This window comes from Meles meles, chromosome 2, assembly GCF_922984935.1.
Source record: "Meles meles chromosome 2, mMelMel3.1 paternal haplotype, whole genome shotgun sequence".
Taxonomy (NCBI): Eukaryota; Metazoa; Chordata; class Mammalia; order Carnivora; family Mustelidae; genus Meles; species Meles meles.
The window spans coordinates 146500849-146525644 of record NC_060067.1 but is presented as its reverse complement, the minus strand read 5'-3'; the positions used below and the strand labels follow the sequence as shown (position 1 = coordinate 146525644).

Genomic DNA, 24796 nt, shown 5'->3' with positions numbered 1-24796 from the left:
TTTATAGATAGCCTTAGAGCCCTTCTAATTGGGAAATCTCTGACTACTGATTCTTCCCCTTGGCATCCATGTCTTGGCACTATCTTGATTCTCTAAACAACTCCATGTCTCCTTTATTAAGATGTGTTGTTCGTCTCCTAAATGGGGTTCTGTTCCTCTAAAGTCCTAGCAGAAAGCACTTTAGATGACACTTGAGTCATATATACAATCTCCCCATGGGCAATGGCACCAAACTGACACCCTCAACCGCCACTTCTAGGAAGAGGCCTCCTAGACCTCCAGATCAACATTTCCGCCTGTAGAGAGAACTCCTCCAGTTACAGGTAGTCTGGAATTGAAAACTCTTATATTCAAGACAAATCATTACTTCTTCTCCAAGGCTACTACACCTTTTGACCTCTCCATTTCTCTCATTGCTCATTGTTATCATGACAGTCAAACTTACAACATGTTGAGTTTTTGCCGATTTTCCATATACTTGACCCTCTTTCCATTTCTATGGAAGTATCAAGTGCTCTCCTTTCTCTTCCTTCACACTTCATTCCTAAAACCATTTGGCAAGACACAGTGAAGTAGAGATCCACAGTAGAGGGTAGGGTGTGGACAGCTGTCATGGCTCACAGTGGGGCACCAAGTCCAAGGGTAGCCCTGATGCCCAGTGCAAGGGTGGGGAGGAAGATTCACACATCCATGTGTACCCAAGGTCTAGTGCATTGTATCAGAACCCAAGCAGGGAGAGGATAGCCCAGCAGGGGGAGTCAGTGTTAGAGTGGAGTAAGGAGGGCCTCTGTTAGGGGAATGTGGCCCTGTGACCCAGAACACGAGTTAGACCCCCAGTCATAGGCAGGAGAGTATCTGTGGAAATGGGAGTAGTCTGACTCTGCTGACGCAGCTGACTCCAGGACTGGCATAAAAAAGTGCAAGGTGGGTCTCCAGCAAGTAACTTAATTTAACTTCTTGATTTTGATGATTATGTTGTGGCTATGTGAATGTCCTTCTTTATAATTCTTCATAATGGACTTTAAAAAAAGTTAAGTTTGTGATTTTTTTTGTTTTTTAATTAATTTATTTTTTCAGCGTAACAGTATTCATTGTTTTTGCACAACACCCAGTGCTCCATGCAACACGTGCCCTTCCCTATTACCCACCACCTGTTCCCCCAGCCTCCCACCCCTGACCGTTCAAAACCCTCAGGTTGTTTTTCAGAGTCCATAGTCTCTTATGGATAAAGAAGATGTGGTATATATACACAATGGAATACTATGCAGCCATCATAAGTTTGTGATTATTTCAAAAATAAAAAAAAATCATACAAAAATCAACACCCACAAGGGCTTCTTCTGTAACCTCACATCTTTCCCTTTTTTTTCATTACTCTGGACAGAGAGTCAAGTTCCTATCCCCCTGTACTGTTGCAATAACTTCTTAAGAAGGCTCCACTCCACAACCACTGCCTAATTAAGGTTTTTCCAAAGTGCACTTCAGCTCATGCCACTTCCCTGCTCCAACATTTCAGTAGTTCCTCATTACCTCCCAAATTAAGTACAAATTTCTTAGTGTGACTTTAAAGTTCTACTCCCTTCTCTAGTCCCAACTAACTAACCTCTTCCAGGCCTTCTTCCCCTCAGTTCTCTGTGTGTCGCAGTCAGCCATAAAGCATAACCACATTCAGTGTTTTCTGCCAATCTCCAAGTTTTGCTCATGTGACTCACTCCATCAGGAAATGACCACTCCTACTCTCTGCAAAAATTTTAAGACTAAGGATAACTACCAATTCTGACCACCACCACCCCATCTCTCCATTTTCCAAAACTTGCCTAGATAATCTTATACTGTCAGAATACCAAAGCTGACTTTGCCCATTATAAACCTTAGTTCATCTTATTTTAGATTACAATTCTTGTTTATATGTCTCCACAAATCCTAATCTACAAGGTGAGGATACATCCCAATGAAGGAATCCTCATTAATAAAATGAAGTCACAGCCACAGTTATGAATACATATCACCAGTTACTAGCTCACTCTCTCTCCCTAGTGAATTTTTAAGTATTCAAATTACTTTGTGTTGGTTCTCTTTCCTTCCTTATACTACAGTTTTCTATTTCTTGCATAAATATAAGGAATTTCTACCTCTTTTCTACAAAGAAATTTTGGCCTAGGCCTTACCACTGACAATCATAAATCCAGAGGTTTCCAGACATCAATAAAGTAACAGGTGCTTATATGTAATTACATTTTAACTTTATCATTACTTTACTATATAAAGAACAAAATAAAACTCTTAAAACTGAACACAAAGCCTATACTTGACAAGTTTAAAACTAGAAATTCAAAAATTTAAGGTGAGGACCTATACATTTAACATAATTCTATTTCCTTGGTTTTCACTAATAAACATTGAAATGTGAGCCACAAAAATACACAATTTAATGGCTATATTTAAATTTAATAACAAAGCAGATTTTTTTTCTTGATTTGAATTTAGTAAATGAAAGAAAATGATACATTATTTGGCAGAAGAGCTGAAATATCAGTAGATGAGTAGTATGAAACTAAAGCAACAATTGAAAGCCTGGAAAAAAGTTTTTTGAAGAAAAAAGTTAATAACATCAAAGCATTAGGGGAAGTGAATGGTTACTCCTAAATTACTTGTGATCAACATAACATCTGGTATTCCCCTAAACATTACAAGTATAGAAAAGATCAGACATATCTAGAATTTCAATAGTGCAAAAGGCATCAAATCCATTAAATGCTACACCTCCATATCCTAGGTTTTTTGTTTTGTTTTAAGATTTTATTTATTTGACAGAGAAAGAGCACAAGCAAGAAAGAGCACTAGCAACATGCAGAGGGAAGGGAGAAGCAGGCACCCTGCTGAGCAAGGAGGCCCATGTGGGGCTCGATGTGGGATCCTTGATCCCAAAACCCTGGGATCATGACTTGAGCCACCCAGGCTCCCCTCCAGGTCGTAGTTTTAACACAACACTGCTGTGCATGCAAACAGCCTGAAGTTGAATAACTTGAGTTTATTTAACTGAAACCACGGCTTTTATCTCCATTTTTTAAGCATGAAGTAAACAGTTCTAAGTATACTAATACTCTAGATGATAAAAGGTGGACATACTGATATATAAACCTAGGACACTTGTGATGTTAAAAGCAAAATTTATCAAACTGTGCTGTACTTAGTAATTTATTCAGTAAAAAAGCACTAAGGGTTTGTTTTTTTTTTTTTTCAATAAAATTATCACTACTCTCACCAGAAATACTATAAATGAATGGAAGTGAATGAATCATCAGGAGAAACAAGTCTCATTGTGAAATCATTTCTAAAAATATTATTTAGAATACTAACCGGAAGAAATTCTAGGTACACTAGCAATTTCAAAATCAAAATACTGTGAGACAAATAATAAGAAAAAGAAAGTTCCATGTTTTCACTTTCAAATGACCTCAGTAATTCTTAATGATCTATTATAGTAAACACATTAGTGTCAATCCAATTCCACATCCCACCCCAATCATCATTTTTTCATACTTTGCATTACACAGAGATATTTAGATCTCAATGGTTTACTCATAAAGTTTGCTAAGAGACAGGGCAACTTTTGTAACTCCTTGAATTCTGAAGCTTTTGCTTTATTACAGAAGGGAAGTTTTAAAAAACTCTAGGGACAACTGAAAAAATAAAAAACAACTGTAGGTTGTTTACTAAATTGTTTCCTTCTTTCATGGAAAAAAATGCAGCACAGATTAAGTTATAAACACCTGATTACCCGTCTTGAAACCTACCAGAATATGCCCTTTGAAACAGTGAACTTTATATTCAAAGGTCTAAGTCAATGTTAGCACTGTTATGATGCTATCAAAGTGACTATGACCATCGCCATAAACATCAATGTTGTATCAACAGAAAAACGCTGCTTTCAAAAGGAAGAGTGTAAATTAAAAGAACGAGAAATTCATCATGAGTATCCAATTTTATAAAAAAGACATGATTAAAAAATACTCTGCTTTTTCAAAGTAAAATAACTCACCCCTACTCACTTCTAAAAGATAAATGACAATGCCATTTTTCTATCCAAAACACCCTGGAAACTACACAGCTACACTTGTGATTCAAATACAGTTGACACCAGATCTGCAAATATGTTAAAGGATACTCTGTTTTGATTTTTAACATACAAAACTCCAAGGAGACTTCACAGTCACTTAGTAGTCGGGCTGGCAGACCTCGGAGAGCACGGAGTTCAACATGTTCACTTTTTATGAAGAAACTGAGGCCCAGAGAAGCTGTGACTCACCAAGGTCACAGTTTTGTTTGTGTCCTAGCTGACAGGGAAACTCCAATCTACATGACACAACCAGGTCCAGTGTCCATCCTCAAGGCTTTACATTCAGCTTCTGTCATAATTTACTTTACACTTTGGTGGCCTGGCAATCCACTCACTAGAAATGATTAACAGACAGATGGCTTTCGTCACTGCTCTCTCAGGATGCCCACAGACGGGGATGAGGATAACACACACTTCACAGCCATTACTCACTTCTATCAGCTTGAAAAATTAACTAGATGAGAATCATTTTTCTTATGTGAATGGGGTACTCCTTCCTCAGCATAATATTCAGTGAGGCTAACACAAATAAAATCATAACCTCTTTTTTCATTAACCTCCAAAGGGTGTACAGAATAAAGAGACCAGCACCTCTCAGCTTTTGGGTCTTAGGACATTTTCCACTCTTAAAATATACTGAGGATACCAAAGCTTTTTGTTTATGTGAGTTACAGCTAATGGTACTTATCGCATTAGAAATTAAAACTAGTATTCATTTTAAATCATTAAAACTAAGAAGTTGTTACATGTTAACAAAAGCATATGTTTATGAAAAAAAATAACTGTTTCCCGACACAAAAACTTGAGTGAGGAGAGTGACACTGTTTTACATTTTTGTAAGTCTATTATCTCACTTAATAGAAGATAGCTGGATTTTCATATCTACTTCTACATTCAATGTGTGGTGATAGGTTTTGGTTCACGTGTATGAAAAAAACCTGGCTTTAGGTGGGTATGTTGTTGGAAAAAGGACGAGCATTTTAATGATCACTAGAGATAGCTACAGATGGGATTCTTTAATACTACACTGAAAACTGCCTGTAAGTAGTTTCTTGAAGGTTAGTTGCAATGTGGATCTGAAACCATATTAATGAACTTTTCATACACTATTACATGAAAAGCCACTGGCCTATCCTCCATTTTGAATGGATCTTTTACCAATGTGTGATGTTTCAATTCACAAATCTCCCTGAAAGGGTCTCAGGAATCCCAAACACCTTGAGACCTATTAGAAAACAGCTCAGAGTTCAATCTAAAGACAAAGGTTATTATGAAACATAGGAACAGTCACACTCTATCTTGATCCTCCACAACCTGGAATTCTTTAATTTATTCCATGTCCCCTAGAACAGGGTTATCATCATCCCACATTAAGATGTAGACCAAAAGGTTGGATTTTGATCCAGAAGACACTAAATAAGAGACCAGTGATGAAGTATGGATGAGGTTAAATGAAATATTCTAACATGCACACTGAAATCTAGAAAAATATCTAAGTATCTTCTAATCCTTGCGCCTTTCTTCTGAGAATAATCAAAACAAAAAGGTTTGGATAATACTCACCAGAAAAAGCTGTCAAGAATCAGTAAGCTGTAAGAGACTTCATAACATTGAACCTTTGTTATTAGAGTTTTTGGAAAACGTATACTAACTAGCATAATGCCGACATGTAAGTAAACAAAATGAATCCCCTCTGACTGTATTAACACATATGTAAAGAATTTTGGCGTACTCCAGAAGAGACACTGAACATCTCAGTGCCCACAAACGCAGAGCAGGCTCAAGGTCAGTAACTCACATTAATATGTTTAAGGCTATGGGTCACTCGAACATCGGGAGGGGCTTCAGGAATTGAGTGTAAAACCTATAGTTCAAAGAGCAGAAATAGGATACAGAACAAAACAAAGCAGAGAACTAATGATTTTATCTATTACAGCCCTACTACTGCTACCAGAAATATCATTACCCAAAGCAAGAGCTTTAAAAAAACTAAAAAAATGAATAAATATGTAGTGGCAAATGTATGAGGCATGTGTAACCATAAAAAAAAAATAATAATAGGGTAGAATTTAACAAGAATTGTCACCAAACTGTGGAAAGAACCAATATGCCCTTCAACAGACAAATGGATAAAGAAGATATGGTCCATATATACAATGGAGTATTATGCTTCCATCAGAAGTACCCAACTTTTGTATCAACATGGACGGGACTGGAGGAGATTATGCTGAGTGAAATAAGCCAAGCAGAGAGAGTCAATTATCATATGGTTTCGCTTATTTGTGGAGCATAAGGAATAACATGGAGGACATTGGGTAAAGGAAAGGAGATATGAGTTGGGGGAAATTGGAGGGGGAGACGAACCATGAGAGATTGTGGATTCTGAGAAACAAACTGAGGGTTTTGGAGGGGAGGGGGCATGGAGGGCTTGGTTGAGCCTGGTGGTGGGTATTATGGAGGGTATGTATTGCATGGAGCCTTGGGTGTGGTAAAATAATGAATTTTGAAACACTGAAAAGAAATAAAATGAATTGAAAAAAATGAATTATCAACAAAGATTTCTTTCAACTATGTATAAAATATTTCTTTAAACTATTTTGTAATTTCACATAGTGAAGAAAACAGAAAACTAAAGGACATGAAAGCTAAAAATTATGCACACTAATCAAATGTTAACAGTAAGAGTTAAAATATATATAATACCTACTGCATACCAAATGATATGCAAAATTAACTCAATTATCTTAACCATATTTGAGATGCGTACTGTTGAATTCTTTTTTCTTTTTCCTCCAGATGAGAAAACTAAAAGCCCAGAGGGGAAGGGGTATACACAGGGACACGAAGCAATTAGGTGGCAGAGCTGGGATTTCAACCAGGGCAGCCATGCTCATACTACCAGGCTGGGCTCCCTCATACTAACTCACTAAAAACATCACTTACAAAAATATCGACATCATGTGCAAAATTTCCTTCTCTAAAAGTAAAACAAAGCACTAGCAGGAGACCACATGCTGAGTTTGCTCCTGATGAAAGCCATGCTATCTTGGGCTATCTCCCATTAGGGTTCGGAATTTAAGAGATAGAGGCATGTTCATGCTATCGAGAACAGTAATAACGTATCATTTAAAGGAATGTTTGCTTCCATAAAGGCAAGAGGAGCAAGGTTTGAATCAACAACAAAGAAAAGAATGCATGAATTAAACTTTTAGCTTTTGGCTCATAAGAAAACAGAACAGGAGGAGAAAGATAATGAAATACACGTAAACCCCATGCTAATGGGATGAAAGTATTTCCCAAAACATGTTTTTAAAGAAAAAATCCACATATTCCTAAATGCCAAGTGAATGAACTGTATCTAGGACATCTATTCTTTATATGTTCAATAAAGGGACCATTTATCACAACCATGTAATAAAAACAGTACTGAAGCAAAGTCCAATGCAGGTATTCATTGTATAACTTAGAACCACCCTTCACAGTCATATCGAAAACTTCTTCCTTGTTTTTTTCTAAATATATACAATATGCTATAAGCAAAAAGCAAAGTCAAGAGTTATTTTACAGTAAGTAAAGTATGTCTTCTTGCAGATCTTATAAGTTATACCAACTCAAAACTGCAGTGACATATTTCACTTCCAATATGAGTAAGAAAGCAAGACTGTCCACTTAGTAATTTTAGATGTGCTGAGTCTTTAAAAGCCCTCAACAGTTAAGGAAATGATTTATTTGTATTGAAAACCATGACTGACATACAATTAACCTACTCAGAAAAGGAAAAAGAGGGTGCAGAGCTTGTGGGTAACAGATTTGGGGTCCAATTTCATATTTCATAACCAACAAAGTGATTAATAAAAGTTAAGAAAAAAGACTAAGACCCCAAGAAACAAATTTAAAACAATTCTAGCGAACCAGTGTACAGCTAAAGAAAAAAATAATCTAGCACTAGTCTGCTAAAGTAAATATAGTAACAGGCAGCAGAAAATAAACTTTTCCCAAATACCTACGGCAGGCAATGTGGAAAGGGGGAGGGGATACCCATAGACACTCCTTCACAATCAACACAAATATTTTCTAAAAGATTTTAAGAATTTTTTATTTCTCTACTTCAAAAAAGCAGTGATACTATACAAACAAGGGAAGAGGGAGCACCAAATGACCATGTGGAAAACAAAAATAAAACAGTAAGCTGAAACATGTTTAAATTTATCAACTGTGAATACTGAATTTTCAAAAAAGGAGGAAAAAAACCAACTTACCTTGTTACATTTTCTGGAATGTATTCTAGAACTGGATATCCATCACTTCTTCTAGATGACAGGTCACCATGTGATTTCCATGACTCCACTAACGTATTAACAGGAGGAAAGGAACTCAGGTGTTGGAAAGATTGGTCTCTAGCTGATCGTGATAAAGATATTGTACCTTGAGCACCAATCCTGTAGTGAAAGGACTGTCCACCTGAATTCACACCAACAATAGCAGATGAAGGGATGCTGGCCTCTGGATAATAGCTCCCATCATCTGGTTCCTGTTTAATACCCATTGGGAATCCGCTGCCTTCACAGTTACCATCAAAGCCGGGCACAGGTGGTCCTAAGATTCCTGATAGAGAATAATAGTCTTTATCATCCATAAAGGAAAAATATGAGCCATCCATAAACGGAAATGGGTTTACCGTTGGATTCCCTTTAAAAGACGTGCCTGAACATGAATGCTTGGTTGACTCTTGTTTTATTGGTACTGAGAACGGTGAATCAGAATTTATTTTGCTATTTCCTCCCAGACATGAGGTGCTAAAAGCTCCATCCGGCTCCGGTTTTATGTACTGGACAATGCTAAGTTGGCCAGCCACACCATTGGAGATGGCATTCTCGACTTCCTCACTCTTAGGAAAAGGGCCCTCTTGAGCACCTTTCTCCTGTGTGTCAGGACTAGGAGCCACATCCCGGGCTGCACTGGATCCAGCTGGGGCACCAGAAGCAGCATAGCTGAAGGCATTGTTTACCGGGCTACAGGTAGATCCCACGGTGCTAGCAGTTGGACTGGAAAGCGTGGATCTGTTATTTGTGTTGGAAGGGCTGGAAACAGAGCACCTTGAGTTGTTGATGTTTGCAGGGCTAGACACAGAGGATCGCAGAGTGACATTATTAGGACTGGAGACCGGAGATTTTACGCTGCAATGACTCGGAGGGCTGGATATTGGGGATTTCATGCTACTTAATGGACTTGAGAGAGGAGAGCCCACATTGCTGGCGTGTGCTGGGCTGTGCGACCTGGAGCCTCGATTTTCAACATTAGGGGAGCATGTCAAAGGAGTCCCCTGGGTGATAGGACTGTGCACTGTGAAACTGCCAAAGCTGGCAGAGGTGGAGGACACAGAGCTGATTCCAGCAGGGCTGCAGACTGAAGAGGTCATGTTCAGAGGGCTGCAAACAGACGGGCTCTTCTCATGACACATGATAGGGCTTTTAACAATGGCACGCATGACCCCACCATTCACAGAGCTCCCAGAGTCAGGCATGAAGGATCTCAAGGGCCTGTTCACACTGCCTAGAGTGGAAGAATGATGGCCATTTTCTTTGTAAAATTTCACCAGCTGTTCAACATTTTGATAAATCTTTGCTGGACTCATGCTTCCTTGTTGGTTCTGCTGATCATAGGTATAGTCGGCATCTCTTACGGAATCCATGTATAAACCCATGGACTCAGCCACAGTTGCTGAAAGTTCCTTAGACTCCAGCTCAGTTTTAATATCAGATGTTAAAATCCCAGACCGATTATTGTCTTGCTGAAGGCAAGGGAGTAGTTCATGTTTTTCTTTGCTGCTTCCTTGAGTACTGTTGTTTGGAATAGCACCGGAAACACAGCTTACGTTGACAATCTCCATGTAGTTATTCTCATCGGTCCTCTCTGGAGGTCCCAGGGAAGAATGTTCCACAGCCTGAGAAACTTGACCCCACCGTCTTTCCATATCTAGACCTTCAGGGAGACTGTGGTAGCCTTTGGTCTCCATAGCTAACAAATAAATTTATATTAAAAAATTGAATTAGAGTCATTTATAGCAATATTACTCTAGAAGACATTCCAAAATTCCATTTACTAAGCTATATGTACATATTCTACTTATCATAAGCAACACTTCTAGTTATATTAAAATTGTTACCTTTTTGGTACTCTTATTAACAGTTCTATGACTTGTCCAAAAGCTAGACTATAAGCAGCAATCACATAAAATTATTTTGCATCTAAATAAAAGTAACATGTTGCTATTATACAGCCTTTAGATTTGAACAAAATATCTACAAATATTAACTTATTTAATATTCAGAGTAATCCTGGGGACTGATGAGGCAGGCAAGGAGGAAAGGAAGGGCTTAGTGATATGGGTGACTTACCCAAGGTCAAAGAAGTGATATGTAATGTAGTTGGGTTTAAACTAAATCTTCTGACTCCAAAACCTTTGGAGTTTTTCAAGCATATGAAAGCTGTTTTCCATATCTAACACATGGCTTTATTAAAAACGATACAGAAATACAACCAATGTTACCTTTTCTCAATATGAAATTAAAGTTATCAAGTGAATTACCACAGGAAAAATAACTTAAGATTTATTTAAAAAATAAGATTTTCTTAAAATGGATTAGTGATGCGGATAACATAATGTCAGTACTGAAAGATAAAGATTTATGTATCCTGATTAATTATGATGGTCCATAGCTCCATAGAGAGGCAGTATAACAACTCGGGAATGTCAGCACTAGATTCTCCGCATTTCGATGCTGGCAGGAACTTTGACATGGATCCTTACTTAGTGGTACCTCCGCTATAAAGATTTCCAGCAGAGACAGTTCTCTTTTCAACAATAAATGGAGGAAGTCTGAGATGAGTCCTGACAATTTATGTGTTCATTCATTCAACAAATATTTACCAAGTGTGTGCTACATCCTGGGCCTACAACCAGTCACTGAATCTATAGTGATAAACAAAACAGGCACAGTCCTTATCCTCAGGGAGCCCACAGGTTTTTTCTTAGATACACAACCATATGCATTGGCTCTCTATGTAAATTTATTTCATAGACAAAATAATTATAATAGGTTATATTTACATAATCCTACACACTATGTAATTCAATGCCACATTATAAGCCTCTTATTTACCCTAATAACCCTATAGGATTCATTTAAGTATTATCCAAATGATATGTTGGGGAAACCGAGGCACAGGCCAATAGCTACGTGGCAGAGGTGGAATTTGATCCCAGGTCTCTCTCTACACCAGGGTATCTCTGCCTTGGCACTACTGACATTTTGGGCCTGATAACTCTTTGTGGTGAAGGTCTGTCCTATGCATTGTAAGATGTTTAGCAATATCCCTGACACCTATCCACTAGATGCAAGCAGTACTCCCCATATCCGGCTGTGACAACCAAAATGTCTTCAGACATTGCCAAATGCCCCCTGCTTTGAGAATCACCACTCTAAAGAAACATATCTTAAAGAAAATTAATGCATTCTTTGTAAAAATGTCATTTTTACATTATGATATACAAAACTGCTAATATCATTATGTACGCATTTTTCAAATCCTTTCAGGTGTGTCAACAATCCATGACCCAAATAAAAGTCTGATGCAGTTTCTGCAGTCCTGTACGCCAATATTACTTTAGGCCTCTCATCCTTTTCCCCCTTGGCCACTCACTACCCCCATCTTCCCTAGCCTCCCCTCAGGAAAAGAGACTAGGAAGTCCTTCTGCTACAGAACTTATATTAACATAGAAAAATAACAGAACGGCTCTACTAAAATACACTGGCAATAGATATCACAAGGCTCTATAATGACATGTAATGCCTAAATTTTCTCAATATTGTAATTATCTCTTACTTCATTGTATTCTACACTACATTTTGAGTACTCAGGAGGCAGAAACTTTGTCAATTTCACCACTGCATCCCAAGGAGATAACCCAATACAAATTAAAATATGTTAACTCTTATAATACTCAATTTTTGAACACTAAAATCTAGCATATAACCTTTTATTTAAAGAACATTATTCTATAAATTCCTAATCACAAGTCAATCACAAAGCAGGGGAAAAGAAATTACAACAGTTGAGGTGTTTATCTGATAATTCTAGCCAAAAAATTTAGTGTGGATAAAAAATAAGTTGAAATACACACACACACACACACACACACACACGTCATGAAATGGGACTTAAACTGCTAATACTGACCTCTTCTACTACACTGAAAAACCATTTACCTGTAACCATAATATTCTGTGCTTCTACTTCTACCTAAGAATACTCTGAGCTTCCCATACTAAACTTGAATAGATACACATCTAAGGTATAGATGTTTCAGGTCCAAATTCATTAAACAGCAGAAGAAACATGTCCATTCATCTTCAAAACTGAACATCTATTGTGTATCACCCCCTCCCCACCTCCTGCCTTGAGCCCTGTCCATAAACCCACATTCCCTTTCTCCGTGAACTGCACCACTCTCTACCTTAATCCCAGCAGATCACCCTTGCCCGGGGACTCTTGCCAAAGGCTTCCAAAGTCTCCAGCCTCCACACCTTCCACCTACAGCTTCCTTCCTCATCTCCACTTCCCCCACCCCACCTCAACCTGAAGCAACAGTCTGAAAGGAGAATCCTATCTCCAGATCCCTCTCCAAAAATCCATTTTCCAAACATTCTCTTGGAAAGGATGATCAGGTACTGCTTTTAAGTTTCACAGTGTAAACCTGCATGCTGAACTCGAGAAGTTTTACAGTGCAGAAACCTGTTTCCTTTTTATTCCAGCGTCCTCTAAATAACTTGGCCACTGCTTCTTTTTTCTACAACACCTACTAATATTCTAAGGGATGACTTTCATCACTCTGCTCTAAAGTAGGAGCCAAATCTCAGACTTGTGAGGGTACATGAAGATTCGAAGGGAATCTACATGGAAGAGAGCAGGTAAGTATAATCTTAAAGCACTCTACAAGGAAGCATCTTATCACTAACATCAAGCAGCTGATCACAACTTTCCAAGTCCTATTTGGCTAACCTCGAACTCTTAACAATAACATAAAACAGGCTGCATTTCACCACGTTATTGACAGGGCTATCATTAAAGAATTTGCAAAAGGCTTTGCTAAAATCTAAATTAGTTCTGTGTAAAGTATTGTCTTCATCTACCAACTTTATATGCATCTCTCAACAAAGAAAATAAAGATTGGCAAATGTCAGGCACAAAAGAATAGAGGACTTCTAGCATCTGCATGGCTTCCAATGCAAACATTTTTAAAGATCAGAGTTCTTAAAAACTTAGGAGCATTAAAAATATTTTATGCTGAGTTCCCATTATTTTAATCAGTCTTCTCTGTAAACAAATAGATTAGGTTAGGCATTCATTTCCTATGTAGTCCAGGAAAAAGCCAGGTTGTCTTTTTGGAAGTGGCGTAATAACCATGGCTTAAGCAGAATTTCAGTTAACCTTAACTTATTAATAAATACTGAAAATACTAGTTGATGATTATACTCCTCGTAGAACTTAATACCCAGTGGGTAAAGGGAAAGTTTTTGTTACTAAAGTAGATGATGCTTATATAAAATCAAACTTGTCTCCCTTTCAGCAGAAACTATAACAGAGGCTCTCCTGGGACAAAGACAAAAACCATTATGTGCCTTCATTTTTCATGCAAATGGCCTCCCTCAAAACATAAAGGAAATTTCACAGAAGTAAGGAAAAGCGCTAATGAAAGTTCTACCTTAAGCCATTCATACGCTCTTAAGCACTATTTTTGCAAAGGAAAAACCTGACTTTAAAATTTTATGTTTTACAGTCTATGTTAAATTGCGTTTTTCCTAAGGAAATAGTTTTTTTTTTTTTTTTTCAGGAATATTAACAAAGATTCTTGTGAATTTGTATTTTGTCAGAAAACACTTTCACTTTTAATATCCCCAAAACATAGTCCCACTTAAAACATATCATTTTCTATAGTTACTTCACTGTAATAGGAAATCTTAAAGACAGAACCTTAACAATTTCACAATTTTCAATGGTTGTATCGCTATGAAAGTTTGTTGTATGTGACTATTTTTCTGTCATACATACTACAGAACTATTATTATGTTATCCTCTTTTATACATGAGGTAAATGATAGAAACCTGCCCAAGGTCACCTAAGAGAGCAGGAGAACCAGTTAGAACTGAGCACACCTGATTTCTATTCACTCACCTAATTCACTGAGCCACCTGATCCTTCCAAAATCCCCAAGCCAAACTACGTCTCCCTTAAAGGAAAAAGCTCCCCTTTATTTATTTTTTTAAAACTTCTATCCTCAGGTATTTCAATGCTAGTGTGCCTTGAGCTCAAACATAAAATTAAAACTTCACATAACTTCACAGATGGAGAATGCTGTTAACATTACTTTGTAAATACCATCAATAACAGCACCTATAGAAATGGCCACACAAACGTTAAAAAGTGATTTAAGTGCATTAGAAATTCACCGCTTTCAAAAACCGGTCTGTTATCGAACAAAAGTTTTTCTAACTTCTAGGTTATAATAAACAGTTAAAACTGATGGTGCCATAAACCATTCTGATTTAAACCTAGTCTTTTAAAATTCAGTAGGAAAAGCCATGCACCTAAATTCAGTATAGTAGGGTACGGATGACACCAAAAAAAGCTTCATCCTTTCTCTCCTGCCTTTGGAATTCCAACTGATGCCACAGAAAGCCTTAGCCTCTCTCCAGAGTTTTATAAATACTAGGGGACGGGAAATGCACGAATTTCCAGAGCCCTCTTCATACAGGCTACATCAGGATCTGTATCTCCTTCAACTGCCCTTTTCCGCTACACCTCCAGCTAAGATTTGGGTGCTTCCGCAATTGATAGAGTTAAGAAATATTATTCAAACGTCCTTTAAAAAATGTAGAAGGAAAACGATCCGAAATTCATCCTTGGGGAGAGGAAGGGAGGTAGACCTCCCACTGCCAAAGGCGGTTGAAAGCTGCTCGTTAGAGGGCATTTATCCAAAGTGGCCAAACTTTCCCAAAATAGTCCTCTGGCGGCCAAAGGGGGTAAAAAGTGGAAAACCAAAACAAAACAACAAGCACACAGCACCATACAGACTGTGCCTCCGGATTACGCAGCCACTTCTCCCTGCAAAGTGCACGCTCCCGCGCCGCGGCCGCAAGCCGAGTCCGGCAAGCGGCGCCCCGCGGCGCACCCCTACACACCTGCCTCGGCCGGGGTCCGTCTCTCGGCGTCTACCTGTTGCAGCGCTCGCCAACGCCACGACACCCCTGCTGCGGAGCCCCCCTAAATCCAACCACATCCAGGCCAGCGAGTGCCGCTCTCCCCGCAGCGAGAGAGCCCAAGGCAGCAATGCTCTTGCACCCAGGTGACTGCACGGGCTTCCTCCGAGCAGCCTGAAGTTGGCTTGCGTCTCCCCGGTCCAATGACACCCCGGGCGCTGAGGGGCGGAGAGGAGGGGGCAGGGCCAGGGCTAGGGCCAGGGCGGGCGAAGTGGGAAGGGAGAGAGCGAGAGAGGGCGGGCGAAAGCCCGGAGGGGGAGTGGGCCAGCTCCAGGGCCGGGGTGGTCACATGTCCAGATAAAGTTCAGGTTGCTATCCCGCCCCCCTGAGCCCTTCCTATTGGCCCGGAGGGAAGCAAGGCTCCACGCTGCACAGGTCAGGCTGGCTTCTCATTGGACAATCGCGGCTGTCAGTCACCAGGAGGGCGACATGACTGATACAAAGTTGCTGCGACACAGCCTAGACTCGGCAGCTCCCTTAAAGCCGCAGCCACGGCGGACGCTTGGGGTGCCAGGCAGCAGCTACGACACAGGGCACTAGACACTCTCCACACGCTGCCCCCCGCCCCTCTCTCTTGACTGCCCCAAACTTGCTCGCGCCCACCTGACTATTCTCCTGCCGACCTCAGGCTATTTGGAAAGAGGTGAAAAGTGTGGTGACGCGGAAGAAGTCGGTTTTTCCGAGATCCAGTCAAGGTGTTGTCCCTCATACTCTCCACCTGCAGCGCCAGGTGAGCGGCAGCCCTGGCCCAGGCACCGCCCACAGCGTCCGCGCGCAGGGGAGGACTCCTAGTGGGCTTTACCCGACCCCCGAGGTTCCTCTCCCCGCCCCTTTCCTCCGTCTTGCTAGTTACCTCTCAGCAGAGCAGCCGCAGCGTCGCTGCCAGCGAGAGAGAGGATCACGTTCCCACTCGATTTGAATTTCCTTGTTTTAACAGTGCAGCCAAAGCCCTTTAAACGCAGCCTCCCACCCACCCCCCACCATCAAAAAAAAAAAAAAAAAAGTACCAGGGTCAAGAGCTGCTGCTCTCTTTTATGATTTTGTTGGTGCATTTATTTGTTTAGTATTGGATTTTTCCACTAGCTCAATTTGAAAGCTTACCATCGAGGATATTCACTTCTTTATGATGGGTGGGAGGGAGTGCCCATAATTGGGAGAAATACACAGGAGGGGAAAGGAATCAAAGTGTTTTCTAAGGATCGAGTGTCTGCAAGACACTCCAACCGCCCCCTACTCGACTCTCCTCTCGCCCACCCAAACGCTGTAGTTACTAAGCAAAAGGAAAGGCTTCTTAACTTTGATTTCTAAGGACTTTGAGGCTCCGCGTTTGAGGCTCCGTTTCGGTCTCCCGGCTGGCCCGGAGTCAGCACCAGTGACGTACACACCTAAATCTGGTCCCCCAGCCCTTGGCGACCCGCAGCCCGGTGGTGGCAGCTGTGCAGCCTCCCGCCTCACCCTTGCTTCGCACCCGACAAAGTCGGAGGGCGGGGGGTTTCACCCTGTCTGTGCCCAAAGGCCCCCTCCTCTCTTTACAGTAATTGAGCTTCGGGATTCCAGACCCCGAACCCAGGAAGACTCGAATTCGCCGCCGCTCCAGGTAGGGGAAATCCCTGGCGGCGGGGGCGACTTCGGTGCTCAGTAGTCCCCTGCGCAGAGCGGCCCCCGGGACCCCGCAGCCGGGAGTCCCCGCCAAGTGTCCCAACTTTCCCGCGGCGCCCGCCGTCACGCGCGCTGTCCGGGCAAGGCTAGCAGTCTGGCATCGATCGCACCCGGCCGAGCGCAGGCGGCAGGCAGGAGCGAGGGGAGTCCCGGACCTAGCTAGCGCCGGGGCTGGCGAGGAGGCGGCGGCTCAGCCTGCGCTGACAAATTATTCATTATTAAAGGAATGGACGTGTGTCTTTTACTAAGTTTTTACCTCCTTTACGGAGGGCCGGTCTTGCCCTGGATCTCAGCTTCTTGTAAAATCTAGGTTAGATTTTTCAGGGACAGCCGCTGCGATCGCTCGCCTGCCGCCCAGCACCCCTGCCCGGAGGCGGCCCGGCGGGCACCTGGTCTCGTGCCCACAGCCCACCTCGGTTCGCCCACTCGCGCCCTCTACGCGGACCATGCCTTCCCCGGGGCTCCCTCTGCGCTCCCCGGGCCCTCTCCCGCCGCTGTCAGCGCAAAGTGACTGTCGCTGCACTCACCTTTTCTAGGACATGGTGGGGAAGCTGGGGCGCGGGGCGGGGAGTGGAGGGGGTGGGTGGGGGTGAGGGCAGCGAGACTCCAGCCGCCGCCGCCGCTGCCGCCGCCACCAGCAAGTCCAGTATTAGCAGATCGGCGGTAAGGATGGAGAGGATGATAATCCCGGCAGTCGCCCTACTGACGGTGGGTAGAGCTATAGACCAGTAGTGTTGTTACCCCGCAGGAGGAGGCGAGGCGGCGGCGCCAAACAGCACAGAAGGGGACGCGGGCGCCCGCTCGCCCCCAGCAGCGGCGGCCCGGCCTCAAGCGGGCCCCTCTCCCGGGGCTGCTGGTCTCCCCGGCGTTGACGGCGGCAGCCTTGGAAGCCGGGAAGTAAGGGCGGGATGATTCCGCGCCTGAGCCCCGCAGCGCGGCTCTCCGCGCCCCCTCTTCGGGCCTGGGGTGGCCGGTGACAGCTCGGGCGGCGGAGCGTGTGTGTCTGTGTGTATGTGAGGGGGCGGCCGCAGGGGGAGCCCGCGGCGCCGCGGCCCCCTCCCCGGGTCACACCCTCAGCCGCGGGAGGAGGCTGCAAAGCGTCCAGCCACCGGCTGGTGGGAAATCGGGATGGGGACGCCAGTGGCTGGTTGCCCTCTCACCCTGGCCCCTGGCAGCAGAGAGGCGGAGGGAAAAACCGAAGCCCCGATGCACGTAACCCTCCCTCCACCACTTCCCACGTCCTCCCAAAGTCTGGGCCTGAGCTCGCGCCCTGGCCTCAGGTGCAGTCCCCACCCGCGGGGGGCGAGAGGGGGCACGGGTTGGGGACCACACGCGGGGGGCGGGAGTGAAAAGTTTCTTTTCCTGCTCCCTCGCCGCCCACCCAGTGAGGCTGCTCTTCTCCCCCTCTCTCGAGCTTGCGGCGCCTTTGCCCCACCCCCACCGTAGCGGGGTGGGGGGGCGCTGAGGAAGGACGGGTGGCTGCGCGTGGGGGCGTGTGGGGAGACTGGTGAGGAGCGGCGGCCGAGACAGGTCCCCTAGCTCTGACAGCGGCTGAGATGCAGGCGGTGGTGCCTCAGTGGAGCAAGCTGAGGAAGGGGCACAGCGCCAGGACCCCTCCCCCCAAGCTCGGCGAGCGCTGCGCGCCCCCGCGCCGCCCCGCGCGCCCCCGCGCCCTCGCTCCAGCCGGGGCAGACACCTACGCAGACGCGAAAGTGAAAGGGGGGCGACTGAGCCGTGAAGGCTGGCGCACCGCGAGGGGCAGAAGATGAAGCTGTGACCCGCGATCCCGGGATTCTCCCGCTCCCTCTGCCCTGCGGAGCTGTCTACCGAATCCGGGCTCCGGAGCCTCCCCGAAGTCTCACGTCCGCCACTCTCTGCCACACAGATTACCCCCATCAGGGGATGTGTGTGAGTGTGTGTGTGTGTGCGCGCGCGCGGGTTCACGTTCACTCACGTGTGTGAGATATACGTTCAGCCAGACTCTTCCACCGCACCGTTACACTTAACCTTGTTGAAATATATTGGGGGGAGAGTCACTACCCCTTACACGCTTCCTAGCTCTATGGATTCAGTTTTTTAAACCCCGCGAACTAACGGCACCCCCCCCCCACACACACACCCCCTTTCCAGTTTAGCCCTTCTTTTCGTACCGGATCTATTGACCACCATTCTAACTGCCCCGCCCGGCCCTTTTCAGAGTTCCTTCCCATTTTTTTTCCTAAATAGCTGTGAAAGTTGCTAATCTCTTCCCACACAAAACCCTGTTAAACTCGGAGCTGCCCTGTTGAAACAATCACTGCCTTTCTTCAATCACATTCCCACTGTCGGAACATCGAGCTTCCCTTTGCGTCCATTACCCACACAGCGTTGGCACTACTCAGTTCTTAGATGGCCGAGGGTGGCATTTTGGCCCCTAATAAAACAACCTTTTGCCTCAGTTCCCTTATTTGTAGGTAATGTGAAGTTCTTAAGGTATTATGTTTTAAGCGAAATCAAGAAAAAAATAAATAATATATTTTCAAAATGAACATATTAATAATTAATTACAAGTGTCCTGACAGCAAAAACTGGATCTTGAAATGCATCAAAAATAAGATGGATTGACACTAGTGGGTTGATAAAATACACAGAAGAATGCGTAGATATGTGATGAAGCATGTGTATATTGAAGTATAGTATTAACAGTAGAACCTAGTTGGTGGGTATACAGGTGTTTGCTGTAAAATTTTCTCAACTTTTGTAATACTTGAAATTTTTCAAAATGAAATGTTAGAAAAAACTCTTATTTAAGGAAACCTATATTGTGTAAATTCTGTTTACAAAATTAGTAAATTAGGTATTGATTATCTTTCCCCCTTTAAAAATGATTTACCATAAACATTCTTTACCTAAAACTCTACCATGATTTTAACCAATAATTTCCATTACAGACAACTTGTCAAGGATCAGACAGGTGCAAAGATGATGCAAAGATTTCTTTCTGTTTTTTCTTGTCCATTCTCAAATTTTTATCTTCCCTGCCTTAAAAACCTTTTGATATTGTAAAACTAAGGTTGAGTTTTTAAGCATATATAAGTATTCTTTTGAAACTTTTTCACACCAAAATAGTTGGAGGTAGGGAGTAGCATATACCCATATATAGCAGCTTCTCTTATCCTTTGGAAAGGGTATTGGGGATCCTGTAATTACTAATAGTCAAATCTTTGGGGATATCTAAGTATTTAGCTATTTGCCCAAACATTTGAACAAGTAAGTTTTCCTCTTCTCTTTATTTTGTTGTGCCATCTGTAAGACAAGAAGTGGTCCTGTGCTACCCTAAGGGAGAACAGCTCCAGGATAAGGTCTGTGGCTCCCTCATCTAAAGAGAAGGTGACATTTTGCTTGGAATCACCCCATAAGTGATGCCCCTGAGAGATTCCATCAAAGATGGGGATGCAGGGTTTTCTAGTTGTTTGGAATACTCTGTGCCAATGCTTGTTTGTAAAGAGCCCTATCACCTTAAAAAAGTGTACACTTAAAAATGTCATTATTTGCTTGTTTTTTAAGCTGTCTCAACAGTTTGTTCTTTCTATCCTTTTAGAAAGCATATTTTCTCTTTGCAAAAGGATGAAAATGTTTTAAATAAAATTAAGAAAGGAAAATAACAGAAAAAGAACTTCATCTCCAAATAGAGACAATTTGCAGCTGTTAAATAGTCTTAAATCTTGAAGCAGCAGCAATAGTTATCTCTGCCTTGAAAATAGATCACTCTCCGTTTACAGTCGCTATACCTTAGGACATCACCCTCCTTTATCCCATTAGTGTCAAACTCCCTGAGGTTTGCCACCATAAAATGCAAGACTCAGCGTTTGCAATTTACATGTGTGACATCACATCCTCTATTATATAACTTCAGATACAAAGCCTAATATCATCTAAGTTTGTGTTGGAAAAAAATTCTCCCTTGCTCTTTATTTTAGCTTTAGCAGAGCCACCCTTTAGTTTCCTGATGCTAATCCCATTTCTTCAAAGAGCTGACTCCGGGGGAAGGAAAAAAGCATAGAGTTGTTTTAAGCCATGAAATCATTACTCAGCCCCCCAAAAAACTTCTCAATTTTATTTTGAAATGTATTAAATACATCTCCTTTATATCTTTATAACTAACAAGAAAGTGAAGACCATTAGGTATCATATAATTTAGTTGTATTCAATAATTTTTAAAAGTTAAAGGCTAAGCATTTGGTCATAGTTAACTTCATTAATAAGCCTAGCCATGCTGGCATTTTTTTCTTTCTAAAAAGCTAGGCTTTCTCCGCACCCCGCCTCTGCCCCCCCGCCACTGTCTTTTACCAGCTGTTGGAAAGAGTTGAGAAAGACAGAGAGAGTCAGAATGAGAGAGGAGGGGGGGAATTGGAGAGAGAAGATAAATAGGGGAATAATAGAAGATAGAACTTTTTCTTTGTTTATTGCAAAACACACATGTTACAGTTTATAAACATTGCAAGCAAATAAGAAATTGTGGACCAGAAGATAAATACAAAACGTATCAGAGTTTTTGTTAATATCCGAAATAGACCAAACTCAATTTTCTAGACTATTTGGAATATTTTTATTAGCTTTCATTTATGTATTTGTTTTCCTGTTTAATCATCTATCTTAATTTCATTTATAGTCATTTTAAATAAAAATACATAAATCTAATACATTTCTATGGCCAGATTTTGAGATGACAGAGCACCCAACAGCACATGCATCACAATTAGTATGCCACATTATTAGAAGCAAATCAGATTTCACTGTGCCTACACTGCTGTTCTAAATTTAGAAATAATGTACAGTAGTTGAAAAGGGGGAGAGGAACTTAGAGCAGTATATTTTAATAAAAATAAATATATTTTCCATTTCTTGTCTTTTTCTCTCCCTTTTTTCTTGGTTTAGTACAGGAAATTCATCACCTTTAAATAACTGTGCTAATCTTACATAAATAAATTCATGGTTTGTTTGCACATTAGGACTATGCATTGGGGCTGTTTCTCTGATATTATGTGCAATAACAACCACAGAAAAGTGAAACAATCCAGTGGGTCAGGTGTGAGAAACATAAGAGTCTCTGTTGAACTTGATGAAAAACTCATTTAGAATTTCTCATTAGGACTTCACAGGAGCAGTTAGCTTTTCAGTAGTTGGCACTGTATTTTTAGCAGCATTTTAACAGCTGTCAGTAACAACTAAGACAACATTTTGATCAACACTATTTTTTTATTCTAACAAAGATGATTGCAAAAAAACCAAAATGCTTCAGGATTTTGATGTTTAGCTATGAAAAATAACAATTAAAATATATTTTTTGTGATATAAAATGTTAATACCTGAAGCGCAGGCAATAAATTATCCATATAAAAATGAGGCCAAGTGGATTTTTTAAATTTTAATTTTCTGATGCCTAGGTACATCCAATAAAGATTATTTTATTCTTAAAAGGTATGTTCAATGTCAGAAGTAGAAACGTCAGAATGAGAGAATGTGCAGTGTTATCTTGTCATATATTTGCAAGTAGGTCAAGAATAGCCATATGGGCATCCAAAATGAATAAAATCTTTTCCCTAACATTAGAGTTTATAAAGGGAGGTTATCATATGTCAGATACATGACACTGGAAATAGCAGACAGGAAAAATGTAACACACTTTATAGCGGATGTCATCTTTATTCCTAAAGATAGAGGTAAATTTGCTATGGGTAATGCATTACAAAGCAAATGAAAACTAAAATCTCTGTAAGTGTCAAATTTGCCTTTCACCCATAGTGTCCCCAAACTGAGTGATTTTTGTTCCAAGGCAACTAGGAGTAATAGTATATTATTAAAGAAACTTACTGAATCATCTTACTCAGAGGTCATCTACTCATTTGGAGGACCTAATCCAAGTTTTGAGTTTGTCCCAACAAAGGCAGCTGAGTATTTCCCACTTCATCTAGCTGGCACAGTGGAGGAATTGATGCATTCTTATGTCAAATGATATTTTTATTATATTGCATTTGTTTTTTCTAACCCTTCTGGGGGCACTTATCTATTAGCTCTTTCAATATGAAGCATTTTTAATTGCTTGGTAAGACTTTATTTCAACAGACATAGGCACCTTTAGTAAAAACTGTGGTTAGATATCCTTTCCTCTTTCCCAGCCTCAACTTCTGCCAGATGCAAATCTTTTGGTGTTGACAGTTTTTCACAGAGCATTATATGGTTTTCTTGGTAGATAAATTTTGGACATTCAATGTCCATATGTAAAAATGAAACACATATAAACACTTTCTATATGGAAGGTATATGCCACATCAATTATTAATATTTAGACCACAATCTATTTTGAAGTACTTAGTGCCAATTATAGCTAACCTTTAATATTTTATCAAAACAAGTAGACATGTTTCCATTTAAACTAGTTCATTTCTTTAAAAAAAAAAAAAAAAGCTTTTGGATGGCTTTTGCCATGCATATAGTAGAACCATGTCCTGTAAGTAGAAGTTAAATAGACTTATGATGCCTCTGTACAATGACAGTAGGAATTGCTTTGTTGTGTAAAGGACCAAATAAGCACCTAAAGTTTTCAGATTTTTCTAATATATTTATGAATATGACTTTCAACCTGTTGTTTGATACAATACAAAAACATGTATTTTTATAAGAATTGTATATCTCAAAAAAGAAAAAAATTCCAGGAAAATTATTATTATAACTACATCATTTCAACATATACTACTCCCTCATTCATTTATTTATTTATTTTTTTAATATTTTACTTATTTATTTATTTGACAGACAGATATTACAAGCAGGCAGAGAGGCAGGTAGAGAGAGAGAGGAGGAAGCAGGCTCCCTGACAAGCAGAGAGCCCGATGTGGGACTCGATCCCAGGATCCTGGGATCATGACCTGAGCTGAAGGCAGAGGCTTTAACCCACTGAGCCACCCAGGTGCCCTCCCTCATTCATTTATAAATTACCGTTTTTATTCCCAAATTGAGTATCCCATGAACTGAAGTTTTTTTGAAAATATAATTAGTTCTTAAATTATCTTTATTTGTAAAAAATATATATGTGTTATTGTTATAATTCAATAAAAACTTCCAAGGAACAAAACACAATATCATATGTACATATCTTTTTATTTACTCTAAGTCATTTCCATAGCACCATGAGATTATAATACTAAAATTCAACTACTAGTACATTAACAAACTATAGACTCAGGAGCTAAACCAAGATTATTAATCACAGCGAGTATACTCACTGAGAAATTTAAACAAACACTAACTTCTGCAGATAATTCAAAAAGCTCAAGGTACAAGAAAGAGCCAATGTTCAATCTTCTTGAATGAAAAATCCAAGCAAAAAATTTTTGCCTAGAGCTATATTTCACTACCCCTTTTCACAGGACCAGGAAATCAAACAGTACTGTAGAGCCAGCTTACATGGCTTAGAATTCTGACTTCATCACCTACTAACCATATGACCCAGTGCAAATTACTTAATCTTTCTAAATTTAGGTTTCCTTATTTGTAGAATGAGATTATTGATACCAAAACAGGATATGTACTTAACATAGTACTTCTTGGATCTAGTAAGTGCGCTCAAAAATGCTAAATATCCACCTCTGGAGGTTTGTCAAATCAAGATTGATTCTTTGGAGGATTAAAAATCTTGCTTCCAGTTCAAAGGAT

The 24796-nt window shown here is 41.1% G+C and overlaps 1 protein-coding gene across 2 annotated transcripts in view; it reads right to left on the bottom strand.

Moving 5' to 3' along the window:
* NR3C2 (nuclear receptor subfamily 3 group C member 2) overlaps window positions 1-17754 on the bottom strand; it is a 344327-nt gene extending 326573 nt beyond the window's left edge. The window contains exons 1-2 of one of the 2 annotated variants that reach the window (XM_045993274.1): window positions 17629-17754; window positions 8380-10138 (exon numbers count right to left, since the gene is read on the bottom strand). In XM_045993274.1, the coding sequence (XP_045849230.1) occupies window positions 8380-10136 (1757 nt within the window). In that variant the 5' untranslated portion in view covers window positions 10137-10138; window positions 17629-17754. Of the gene's footprint in view, window positions 1-8379; window positions 10139-15364; window positions 15687-17628 lie in introns of those variants that run through there. The other variant, XM_045993266.1, reaches the window with a different exon arrangement.
* Between the last annotated feature and the right edge of the window lie 7042 nt (window positions 17755-24796).